The 13,879-nt window shown below is 40.6% G+C and overlaps 1 protein-coding gene across 5 annotated transcripts in view; it reads left to right on the top strand.

The window, feature by feature from the left end:
• LOC133620883 (cytoplasmic dynein 1 intermediate chain 1) overlaps nucleotides 1–13,879 on the top strand; it is a 140,082-nt gene that overhangs the window by 91,672 nt on the left and 34,531 nt on the right. For all 5 annotated transcript variants that reach the window (XM_061982511.2, XM_061982507.2, XM_061982508.2 and 2 more), the window contains one exon: nucleotides 12,278–12,424. In XM_061982511.2, the coding sequence (XP_061838495.1) occupies nucleotides 12,278–12,424 (147 nt within the window). The remainder of the gene's footprint in view (nucleotides 1–12,277; nucleotides 12,425–13,879) is intronic.

Raw genomic sequence — 13,879 nt, forward strand, 5'->3', positions numbered from 1 at the left:
GTGAGCTACGGAAGCTCCTGAGGGTCAAAATGTATGCCGGAGAGGAGAAAAAAACGATTTTTTAATTTTTAAGTCCATCCATCCATTCATTTTGTAACAAAAAAAACCTCGAATATATCCATAACACCGACATATCGCCCATGCCTACTTGAAAGCATGTAAACGTGATTATCAATTGGTATATTATGTTAATGGGCTTATCCTCCTTTAACATGCTTTGCTATATATTCTGTATGTTAATCACAGCTCTAGTTTCTGTAATTTTTTAGTACAGATGCTTTAAAACTGGCAGGCCAAAAACAATATGAAAAAATGGTGACGCTAATTGAGATTGGATGATGTGAAAAAAATAATCGTCATCATTTTTGTATGCTGGGCCTTCAACCGAGAGCTCCAGCATGTTTTTTTTAGTTTTAGTTAATTATTTCTTCGCTCAATGGTCATCAAAATAAACAAACAGTTTTACATAAACAAACAGTTGTACATTCATAAATTAAAAAAAAAATGTTGCAGACCGAAAGGGTTTAGGCTGAAGTTGAACACTTATTGTGCCTAACCCTATAAAAAAAAGTCAAGTACAAGATGAGCTTCCAAAAAATATGAAATTTCCTTTTCACAACATATTATAAATACACATTGTACACAACTTAAATACTGTTCAATTATATACACAGTAAAGGCATGTGAAATATCCTTGTACACACGTTAAACCTTTGCACCAATTATATACTATATACAAACAATTATACTTCCATTATACAAACCCCGTTTCCATATGAGTTGGGAAATTGTGTTAGATGTAAATATAAACGGAATACAATGATTTGCAAATCATTTTCAAGCCATATTCAGTTGAATATGCTACAAAGACTACATATTTGATGTTCAAACTGATAAACATTTTTTTTTTTGCAAATTATCATTAACTTTAGAATTTGATGCCAGCAACACGTGACAAAGAAGTTGGGAAAGGTGGCAATAAATACTGACAAAGTTGAGGAATGCTCATCAAACACTTATTTGGAACATCCCACAGGTGTGCAGGCTAATTGGGAACAGGTGGGTGCCATGATTGGGTATAAAAACAGCTTCCCAAAAAATGCTTAGTCTTTCACAAGAAAGGATGGGGCGAGGTACAACCCTTTGTCCACAACTGCGTGAGCAAATAGTCAAACAGTTTAAGAACAACGTTTCTCAAAGTGCAATTGCAAGAAATTGAGGGATTTCAACATCTACGGTCCATAATATCATCAAAAGGTTCAGAGAATCTGGAGAAATCACTCAACGTAAGCGGCATGGCCGGAAACCAACATTGAATGACCGTGACCTTCGATCCCTCAGACGGCACTGTATCAAAAACCGACATCAATCTCTAAAGGATATCACCACATGGGCTCAGGAACATTTCAGAAAACCACTGTCACTAAATACAGTTCGTCGCTACATCTGTAAGTGCAAGTTAAAGCTTTACTATGCAAAGCGAAAGCCATTTATCAACAACATCCAGAAATGCCGCCGGCTTCTCTGGGCCCGACATCATCTAAGATGGACTGATGCAAAGTGTTCTGTGGTCTGACGAGTTCACATTTCAAATTGTTTTTGGAAATATTCGACATCGTGTCATCCGGACCAAAGGGGAAGCGAACCATCCAGACTGTTATCGACGCAAAGTTCAAAAGCCAGCATCTGTGATGGTATTGGTGTGCATTAGTGCCCAAGGCATGGGTAACTTACACATCTGTGAAGGCACCATTAATGCTGAAAGGTACATACAGGTTTTGGAACAACATATGCTGCCATGTAAGCGCCGTCTTTTTCATGGACGCCCCTGCTTATTTCAGCAAGACAATGTCAAGCCACATTCAGCACGTGTTACAACAGCGTGGCTTCCTAAAAAAAGAGTGCGGGTATTTTCCTGGCTCTGCCTGCAGTCCAGACCTGTCTCCCATCGAAAATGTGTGGCGCATTATGAAGCGTAAAATACGACAGCGGAGACCCCGGACTGTTGAACGACTGAAGCTCTACATAAAACAGGAATGGGAAAGCATTCCAATTTCAAAGCTTCAACAATTAGTTTCCTCAGTTCCCAATCGTTTATTGAGGGTTGTTAAAAGAAAAGGTGATGTAACACAGTGGTGAACATGCCCTTTCCCAACTACTTTGGCACAGGTTGCAGCCATGAAATTCTAAGTTAATTATTATTTGCAAAAAAAAAAAAAGTTTATGAGTTTGAACATCAAATATCTTGTCTTTGTAGTGCATTCAATTGAATATGGGTTAAAAAAATATTTGCAAATCATTGTATTCCGTTTATATTTACATCTAACACAATTTCCCAACTCATATGGAAACAGGGTTTGTACTTATATCCCACATTTAGTTTTTAATTAACATTGATCATAGTATTAACTACTGTGTTGATTCAAGAGTGATATATTTTTCCAAGACATTGGTCTTAAAGTGTTTTTTAAATGTGTGAATGGAACTGGAACATTTTAAGGAATCATCCAAGCTGTTCCACAGTTGAACCCCCCTGACAGAAACACATCTACTTTTTAAGCTCGTTCTTATGTTTGCTTTCTGAAAGACAGCTGAACCTCTGAGGTCATAGCATGTGAAGTTATTTTGGTCTATGGGGCAGTTCTCGTTGAGCCCTTTGAACTCTGCCTAGCAACAAGCAACTGCGGAAACAAGCGTTTGAAGTTTTGTCCATCCATCCATCCATTTTCCACCGCTTGTCTTTATCATGAATTGCAAATAATCTTAGATGTCTGTGTGATATTTGTGTTTATAACAAATTGATGGTAAACTAAAGTTTTGTATTCTTTGCCTGGTGAAATAGAAACTGCTTGGTATTTGTTTTTTCCGAGCCTAAAACCGCACAGTGACCAAACTGGCCGGGTGTCATAAAGGAGCCAAGTCAGGAGTGGTGGTGAGGGTGGGGGTGATGCAGAAGAAAACATATCCATCTGCTCCTGATAAGTGCGCTCAGAAGGGAACACTTGGTTGGACTAGGATGAAATGTGGATCTGGAGTATCTGCTCTCTGGACTCAAACCCACACTCACTTTCAATTCACTTCCTATTCTCTTCTCACCAGCAATTGGACTTGAAAAGACGGAGTGTTCCTCTTCTCAGTGTCCTTCATTATCTTGAACACAACACGTGCCATGAACATCCTTGGCTCCCTGACAGGACACTGAGGCATGACTTGAGCTGCTACAGCGTCACGTTCTGCCTGGCCTCGTGCCGTACGCCCGTCGGCAATCATCCGTATGGCCTTTGGACAAAAAAGGCTGGCCTGATTTGGCAAGGCATGAGTGCTGCTTTGGGGTTATTTTGGCAGATGTGCTGCTGGGGTGTCCAGATGTAGGAACAATTTAATGAAGTAGGAACAGGGTGAGATATATATATATATATATATATATATATATATATATATATATATATATATATATATATATATATATATATAAATATATATATATATATATATATATATATGACATGGACTTGGGTCTTCAGCATTGTCCACACATTTAAGTCAGGACTTTGGGAAGGCAATTCTAAAACCTTAATTCTAGCCTGGTTTAGCCATTCTTTTACCACTTTTAACGTGTGTTTGGGGTCATTGTCCTGTTGGAACACCTAACTGCGCCCGAGACCCAACCTCTGGGCTGATGATTTTAGGTTGTCCTGAAGAATTTGGAGGTAATCCACCTTTTTCATTGTCCCATTTACTCTCTGTAAAGCACCAGTTCCATTGGCAGCAAAAGAGGCCCAGAGCATAATACTAGAACTACCATATTTGACGGTAGGCGTGGTGTTCCTGGGATTAAAGGCCTCACCTTTTCTCCTCCAAACATATTGCTGGGTATTGTGGCCAAACAACTCATTTTTTGTTTCATCCAACCACAGAACTTTCCTCCAGAAGGTCTTATCTTTGTCCATGTGATGTCAGATGAAACAAAAATTGAGCTGTTTGGCCACAATACCCAGCAATATGTTTGCAGGAGAAAAGGTGAGGCCTTTAATCCCAGGAACACGCTGGGATTAAATTTTTGACCACGACTGTATAAATACATACATAAATACCAGTGACGTGCAGTCACTAGAGGCAGGTGCCATCATGGAAAGAAAAAAAATGTAAAAAGAAAAAAATATATATTAAATTGTTAAATGTAATCAGTGATTATACTATAAAGTTATTTTCCATTTAACTTCACCAGTTTTAGATTATTTTTATTCAAAATCGCTGAATTTTCACATTTGCCGTTCAAATACTGAGAAGAGACGGTGCGGTGATCAGCAGCCAGTCGAGGCACGTCACTCAGTGCCTCAACATGGATTGCGGACTCGGCTAACTGCTGGCCTGCTGTGCAGTGAGACCGTATTGCTATATGAACTATATTATACATTTCCATAGTTTAGTTAGCTGAGGTATATAATGTACAGTGTATTTTGTCAACAGCTGTATGTGGGTAACGTATTTCTTGTGCTGAGCGATCATAAAACTGCTGAGGCTCGCCTCCTGCACCCCCGCAGTAGAATTTGCACCCCTTGACGGGAGTGTTGTATCAACTAAAGCCCACACTTAAACTTTCCACGTGCAAGATTGAATCTATTTAAAAAAGTGCAAAAACAATAATGTTCGTGTTGGAGGAGTTGTGAATGACTGCAGGGCCACAACATTAGGTACACCTGCAGACAGCAGGTGTACCTAATTCACAACTCCTCCAACACGAACATTATTGTTTTTGCACTTTTTGGCTTCTTATTAAATAACTTTTGTAACCTATTTTTATGGACTTTCCTCTTTGTGATGTTAAGTTCCTGTTATGCGCTGTTATACAGTATATGCCTTGAGCTCTTATTTTCAAGGCGCTAAGAGCGGAATTTTGACACGTTGGAGTGGAGCGGAAGTTTTTGAAAGAACGTAAATAAAGTGGTCCTTGTGTAAACTGGAGCCTCCGTGTTTGTTATTTTGTAGTTTCATACAGTATAGGCGACATTTATAAACCCTCGGTTACACTTTTTAAAATAGATTCAATCTTGCACGTGGAAAGTTTAAGTGAGGGCTTTAGTTGCGGTGCATGGACTTAATTTCTAAGTAAAGGTAAGACCATAATAACGTTTTTTTTATTAAATGTGCTTTTTTGTGTGCTAGTTTGTATGTGTAAAGGTAAAGTTAAGTTAAAATACCAATGATTGTCACACACACACTAGGTGTGGTGAAATGTGTCCTCTGCATTTGACCCATCCCCTTGTTCACCCCCTGGGAGTTGAGGGGAGCAGTGGGCAGCAGCGGCGCCGCGCCCGGGAATCATTTTTGGTGATTTAACCCCCAATTCCAACCCTTGATGCTGAGTGCCAAGCAGGGAAGAATGCTGGTATGAGCTTTTAAACATAACCCGTTAACTGCTGCCAATCAAATGGTGAATAAGATACTCTTTAGGGTTCATATGTTTGTAAATCTGACTGTGATGAAGTCAGTGCCTCACCAGCCATCAACCTCACCGCACGTCACTGATAAATACATATACGTATATATATACATATACAGTACAGTATATACATATATACACATACATATACACACACACATATATGTATATAATTAATTTGTTATATTGTGTCAAATGTGTGTATAACTTGAGATATATCATCGGCTTGGCGTATTACTGCTGCATGAGATAAGCCAGTCGTCCTTATTCTTTTTTGAAGCTTTCCATCGTGGTCACAAAGCCTATGTGGTGGATCTCGAACTTGTCATGCGGACGAGTTCTTCTCTGACAACTTCAGAGAGCAGCCAGCACTTATCTGAGACGTGAGAGAAAGTCCTGGATGGAATTGTGTTTTGGCCAGGAGGATATCTTCTCCATGGAGTATCAGAAACATGAAGACATTTCTATTTCCATAACAGCTTTCCACTGCTTTGTGTCCCTCTTTTTCCAACTGTGCAAATAAACCCTTCATTGAGGGCCTCCTTGCCGGCTTATGAGCAACTTGATTTTCACCACAGAAGTCGAGTTTATTTTGAGTTCTGACATCTGAAGCCAGTCCCGCGCCATTTCTCGGGAAGCCAGCGACTCTTCAGAAGAAACCCATAAAAAGAGAGAAAGAGTGTTTGCTTTCTTTTCGGCCTCCGTCACTTTGGAAGTGGGCTGTTCAGCACATGGCGCAGTGGTCGGCGCCCAGGGAGGCAAGTGGGATCGACGCAACCAACAAATGTTTTTTGATGCTGCAGTAAACATGAATCAAACATTCATTTCCAACTCAAGGCCATGTCACATCATTTTAGGTGGCCCCCGAAAGCCTAGAAATAAAAGTACCTGATCTTTTCTTACTAAATGTATTGTTTCTGACATAAATCTCTCTTCCCGATTCGTCCTATTTTGTTTATTTTGAAGAAGCAGCGTCCTCTACCGTAGACATTGGACTTTGGTCTGTTTAATTTGTCAGAGTTACAAGAGCGCTCTGCGGTTTTGAAAGACCTTCTGCAAAGATCATCTCCATGGCCGCAATAATGTCCGTCTCTGCAAACTTTTTGGAACGGAACTCACGGACCAACAGTTAAATAGCCCACATGATGAACAAGAGAGGACCTAAGACAGAACCTTGAGGAACACCCCTCATATAAGGGAAGACGTTGATCAAACATCTGAAGAAAAAAAGCTACAGCAACACAAACATTTGTAGCTGACAAATTTGTAGCAAAATTCTGTCAATGTGTTGACATGGTCCAAGTTCTTCTACACAACAGGAACACTCTAGTCTTTTAGGAATTTGAACCGCCGGAATGGCATACTTACCAGTATATTTATAGCTAGAATTCACTGAAATTCAAGTATTTATTTCATATATATATATAAATAAGAAATAAGAAATACTTGAATTTCAGTGTTCATTTATTTACACCTATACACACACACATAACACTCCTCTCTACTACTTGCCGTAGTTTTGAAGCAATGCATGATGGGAATCCGGATGTTGTGTGTCAGTGTATTAACGTGCTGGCTGGAATAAACACACGCTGAGCAATAGCTCCGTGCCTGCCTACTTTATGGGTTATAGATAAACCTATGGATAACGGAGACATACAAACCCCGTTTCCATATGAGTTGGGAAATTGTGTTAGATGTAAATATAAACGGAATACAATGATTTGCAAATCATTTTCAACCCATGTTCGGTTAAATATGCCACAAAGACAACATATTTGATGTTCAAACTGATAAACATTTTTTTTTTTTGCAAATAAACATTAACTTTAGAATTTGATGCCAGCAACACGTGACAAAGAAGTTGGGAAAGGTGGCAATAAATACTAATAAAGTTGAGGAATGCTATTTAAACACTTATTTGGAACATCCCACAGGTGAACAGGCAAATTGGGAACAGGTGGGTGCCATGATTGGGTATAAAAGTAGATTCCATGAAATGATCAGTCATTCACAAACAAGGATGGGACGAGGGTCACCACTTTGTCGACAAATGCGTGAGCAAATTGTTGAACAGTTTAAGAAAAACCTTTCTCAACCAGCTATTGCAAGGAATTTAGGGATTACACCATCTACGGTCCGTAATATCATCAAAGGGTTCAGAGAATCTGGAGAAATCACTGCACGTAAGCAGCTAAACCTGTGACCTTCGATCCCTCAGGCTGTACTGCATCAACAAGCGACATCAGTGTGTAAAAGATATCACCACATGGGCTCAGGAACACTTCAGAAATCCATTGTCAGTAACTACAGTTGGTCGCTACATCTGTAAGTGCAAGTTAAAACTCTCCTATGCAAGGCGAAAACCGTTTATCAACAACACTCAGAAACGCTGTCGGCTTCGCTGGGCCTGAGCTCGTCTAAGATGGACTGATAAAAAGTGGAAAAGTGTTCTGTGGTCTGGAGAGTCCACATTTCAAATTGTTTTTGGAAACTGTGGACGTCGTGTCCTCCGGACCAAAGAGGAAAAGAACCATCCGGATTGTTATAGGCGCAAAGTTGAAAAGCCAGCATCTGTGATGGTATGGGGGTGTATTAGTGCCCAAGACATGGGTAACTTACACATCTGTGAAGGCGCCATTAATGCTGAAAGGTACATACAGGTTTTGGAGCAACATATGTTGCCATCCAAGCAACGTTGCCATGGACGCCTCTGCTTATTTCAGCAAGACAATGCCAAGCCACGTGTTACATCAACGTGGCTTCACAGTAAAAGAGTGCGGGTAGTAGACTGGCCTGCCTGTAGTCCAGACCTGTCTCCCATTGAAAATGTGTGGCGCATTATGAAGCCTAAAATACCACAACGGAGACCCCCGGACTGTTGAACAACTTAAGCTGTACATCAAGCAAGAATGGGAAAGAATTCCACGTGAGAAGCTTAAAAAATGTGTCTCCTCAGTTCCCAAACGTTTACTGAGTGTTGTTAAAAGGAAAGGCCATGTAACACAGTGGTGAACATTCCCCTTTTCAATTACTTTGCACGTGTTGCAGCCATGAAATTCTAAGTTAATTATTATTTGCAAAAAAAAAATAAAGTTTATGAGTTTGAACATCAAATATCTTGTCTTTGTAGTGCATTCAATTGAATATGGGTTAAAAAGGACTGGCAAATCATTGTATTCCGTTTATATTTACATCTAACACAATTTCCCAACTCATATGGAAACGGGGTTTGTATATAATAGTCTCCTTCTTGTTGTGTGTGCAGTTGCGCACTGAGTTCCAAAAGCCGTAGATGTTATAACATGACTGGGCCAGCACGCTGTTTATATGGAGGAAAAGTGGACGTGACGACAGGCTGTCCTCACTCAGGTCCAGCTGGAAATCGGGAAAAATTCGGGAAAATGGTTGTCCCGGGAGATTTTCGGGAGAGGCACTGAAATTCGGGAGTCTCCCGGAAAATTAGGGAGGGTTGGAATTGACTCCAGCCAGGGCGGGAACCAAACATGTTTATTAACGAGCGATTACTATTGTAAATGTAGCCTTGGGAGTGTGTGCATAAGTGACGCAAATGCAGTTCAAGTACATGAAGAAATCATGTGTTACACATATTTTCTACTTCATTAGTAAGGTCATTGAAAAAGAACATTTGTCACCATGATGATGTTTGAAGTCTTGCTAAATGAGCTATTATCTCTTTTGAATGGATGCTAAAGCGTACTAAAACTATTACTGAGGACATGTGACTAAGTGCAGAATAAAGGTTTATCAAAGACAAATGATCCTTTGAACAAGCAAACACCTTGATGACCAGTTACTCAACCGAGCGCTCGCCATGATGATGAAGCCCTCACCCAAGTTGGAAGCATGATCGGGTCAGGTTTTTGATTCTTCATTCATTTAATTCAATAAATATCATGTCTTTCACTTTCGACCTTTCCATGCTGGCAAAATCCAAGTGATTTCAATCTCTAGCTAAGCTAATGCTCGCGAGTAAGAGCAGATGTTCAGGGCAGACCTTAGGGGTTGACTGTGACATGGCGGGGATGCTTGTAACTCAGAGGTTAGCTTGCAACCTAAAGCAAGATTAATTGGGACACTCTTAAGTTGAGGTACCACCGTTATAGTCTTTCAAATGCGACTTATGATTGTGTAATAAGACAAAGCTTATCAGTAGTCTTTCAGCTTTATTCTAGCTCTAATCACGCTACTTTTTGGACTGTAAGCCGCACCCACTAAATTTTACAAGAAAAAAAATATTTGGCCGTATATTAGCCGCACTGGACTATAAGCCGCAGATATATATATATGATGTGACATGAGTTATTTACACCAAAAAAGTCTGTAAATGTTTATTTACAAAACCCAAAACCAGTGAAGTTGGCACATTTGTAAATAAAAACAGAATACAATGATTTGCAAATCCTTTTCAACTTTGAATAGACTGCAAAGACAATATATTTAATGTTCAAACTGAGAAAGTTAATTTAAAAAAAAAAAATCATTAACTTAGACTTTAATGGTAGCAACACATTGCAAAAAAGTTGACATAGAGCATTTTTACCACTGTGTTACATGGCCTTTCCTTTTAACAACACCAATTTTTGACGCTTTTCAGGTGGAATTATTTCCCATTCTTGCTTGATGTACAGCTTAAGTTGATCAACAGTCCGGGGGTCTCCGTTTTCGTATTTTATGCTTCATAATGCGCCACACATTTTCAATGGGAGACAGGTTTGGACTACAGGCAGGCCAGTCTAGTCAGGCGCACTCTTTTACTATGAAGTTTCGCTGTTGTAACACGTGGCTTGGCATTTCCTTGCTGAAATAAGCAGGGGCGTCCATGAAAAAGACATTGCTTGGATGGCAACATATGTTGCTCCAAAACCTGTATGTACCTTTCAGCATTAATGGTGCCTTCACAGATGTGTAAGTTACCCATGCCTTGGGCACTAATACACCCCCATACCATCACAGATGCTGGCTTTTGAACTTTGCGCCGACAACAATCCGGATGGTTCTTTTCCTCTTTGATCCGGAGGACATGACGTCCACAGTTTCCAAAAACAATTTGAAATGTGGACTCGTCAGACCACAGAACCCTTTTCCACTTTGTATCAGTCCATCTTAGATGAGCTCAGGCCCAGCGAAGCCGACGGCGTTTCTGGGTGTTGTTGATAAATGGCTTTCGCTTTGCATAGTAGAGTTTTAACTTGCACTTACAGATGTAGCGACCAACTGTAGTTACTGACAATGGTTTTCTGAAATGTTCCTGAGCCCATGTGGTGATATCCTTTACACACTGATGTCAGTTTTTGATGCAGTACCGCCTGAGAAATCCAAGGTCACGGGCATTCAATGTTACGTGCAGTGATTTCTCCAGATTATCTGAACCTTTTGATGATATTACAGACCTGAGATGGTGTAACCCCTAAATTCCTTGCAATAGCTGGTTGAGAAATGTTGTTCTTAAACTGTTCGACAATTTGCTCACGCATTTGTTCACAAAGTGGTGACCCTCCCCCTATCCTTGTTTGTGAATGACTGAGCATTTCATGGAAGCTGCTTTTATACCCAAATCATGGTACCCACCTGTTCCCAATTAGTCTGTTCACCTGTGGGATGTTCCAAATAAGTGTTTGATGAGCATTCTTCAACTTCCTCAGTCCACTTGTGCCAGCTTTTTTGTAACATGTTGCAGGCATCGCATTCCAAATGAGTTAATATTTGCAAAAAATAAAGTTTTCCAGTTTGAACGTTAGGTATCTTGTTTTTGTAGTGCATTCAATTGAATATAGGTTGAAAAGGATTTGCAAATCATTGTACTTTTTATTTACGATTTACACAACATGCCCGCTTTACTGGTTTTGGGGTTTGTATATACCTACATTGTTTTCAAAAGGCGTCTGTAACACAGCAGTTAAGCGGCTGATCATACAAAAAGTCATTGTTGAATTTATTCATCCTTTACGCGATCAATAAATTGTTCTCCAACATGTTTATCAGGATTCTTCTTCCTTGTACTTTGTAAACACTTTGAACAGTTTCTCAAAGAGGATAATTTTATAGTGCATCGTTTGATTTCTTTGCATATCATTCATTCCTTTATTTAGCCATTAGCCAAGGAAAATCCATAGATTAGCCGCACCTTCGTATAAGCCGCAGGGTTCAAAGCTTGAGGAAAAAGTAGCTTTAGTTGTAGTTGGGAAAATAGGGCAATGTGCACATATTGAAGGTGAAATTGTAGACTTGTTGCCCTGAAACGGTCCAGTGAGTCCAGTTTGCTTGTGCCGGGAAGATGTTGGGTTACGGGAGAACAAAGTCCTAAGAATAGACGCTACAGTGGCTGCGGGTCCGGGAGTGCTGGCTGGAGCATGCAGAAGCCCGAAGGGGAAAAGCAGTGAAGAGGAACCCAAATGCAATAAACGTGTGTGTGTGTGTGCGTGTGTGTGTGTGTGTGTGTGTGTGTGTGTGTGTGTGTGTGTGTGTGTGTGTGTGTGTGTGCGCGAGTCATGATGGAGGCTACAGCGAGCGCTCCAGTGGCCGCTGAGGTTTTTGATGCTGTAATGTGAACCGGCTGAGGGGAAAGAGGACTACAATTCCCCTCTTTGTTTGGCCTTAGCCCCGGCGTCGCCCTTCTCTCCTCTCCTGGGTGGAGCCTGAACGTTGCCAAACTCATCATGTCTTGTCTGCCACCCAGAGCGAAAGCCTTCATGGCTCCTCCCCCTCACACGACAGTTCGTGTTCCACGTCCCTGCATCCTTTCTGTCCTCATCATTTCCACAGAACACATGGTCACGTCCACAATAACAAGCTCTTACCTCCTCCTTGCAGTCCCCCGTGGTGTCAGTGGGCTTTGCCAGGTTCCACCCCAACCTGGTGGTGGGCGGGACCTACTCGGGCCAGATCGTCCTATGGGATAATCGCAGTCACCGACGCACCCCCGTCCAGAGGACTCCCCTGTCAGCCGCTGCACACACCGTGAGTCCCACACCAGAGTATCGGACGCTAGCTGGCGAGACAAACAGAAAAAACAATGAGGACACAAATGTTTGCAGTTACACAGGTATAGCTCGGTTGGTAGAGTGGCCGTGCCAGCAACTTGAGGGTTCCAGGTTCGATTCCCGCTTCCGCCATCCTAGTCACTGCCGTTGTGTCCTTGGGCAAGACACTTTACCCACCTGCTCCCAGTGCCACCCACACTGGTTTAAATGTAACTTAGATATTGGGTTTCACTATGTAAAGCGCTTTGAGTCACTAGAGAAAAGCGCTATATAAATATAATTCACTTCACAATTCAAGCAACAAAATGGTGGAAATGATCAAAAACATGTTACACAATCCAAACATTAGGCATTTATCAACCCAAAACGTCAACTGATTGCTAAAGTACTAGTTATGTCCTTTACTATTTTCTTTGATGAACCCTTCCAGGGCAAACATTATTTATTAACATTGTCAGGATCAAAAAGTCCTCCGGTTTAGATTAATTTTTTTTACTACCTTTTTATCTGCCCAAATTTCAGTCCTAACTAACTTGTATTAGTAGATTGCACAGTACAGTACATATTCCGTACAATTGACCACTAAATGGTAACACCCGAATACGTTTTTCAACTTGTTGAAGTCCACGTAAATCAATTCATGGTACAAATATATACTATCATCATAATACAGTCATCACACAAGTTAATCATCAGACTATATACATTGAATTATTTACATTATTTACATGTAATGTTTTTTTTTTTTTAACCATTTGAATGCCCATTTGATCTAACTATGGGGATAGGTTGATTGGCAACACTAAATTGGCCCTCGTGTGTGAATGTGAGTGTGAATGTTGTCTGTCTATCTGTGTTGGCCCTGTGTTGAGGTGGCGACTTGTCCAGGGTGTACGCCGCCTTCCGCCCGAATGCAGCTGAGATAGGCTCCAGCACCCCCCGCGACCCCAAAAGGGACAAGCGGTAGAAAATGGATGGATGGATGTCAGTTTTTTTCTGTTGAAAAATGTACACAATGATAAACATAATCCAGTGGTTCTTAACCTTGTTGGAGGTACCGAACCCCACCAGTTTCATATGCGCATTCACCGAACCCTTCTTTAGTGAAAAACAAGTTTTTTATTTTTTTTTTCACATTTAAGACAAAGTTATATGTTTTTGGTAACACTTTAGTATGGGGAACATATTCTAAGTAACAAAGACTTAATTTAGAGTGTTTTGGACACTAGGGCAGGGGTCTGCAACCTTTACCAGTCAAAGAGCTATTTTGACCAATTTCGCAAATTATAGAAATCAATGGGAGCCGCAAAATTTTTTGAAATTTTAAATGAAATAACATTGCATACAAAGTTTTCTTTTTGCTTTGTGCTATGTATAAACCAGGGGTCTCAGACACGCTGCCCACACCTATATATGGAATTTGAAAGCTGGT

The sequence above is a fragment of the Nerophis lumbriciformis genome, linkage group LG21, assembly GCF_033978685.3.
Source record: "Nerophis lumbriciformis linkage group LG21, RoL_Nlum_v2.1, whole genome shotgun sequence".
NCBI lineage: Eukaryota > Metazoa > Chordata > Actinopteri > Syngnathiformes > Syngnathidae > Nerophis > Nerophis lumbriciformis.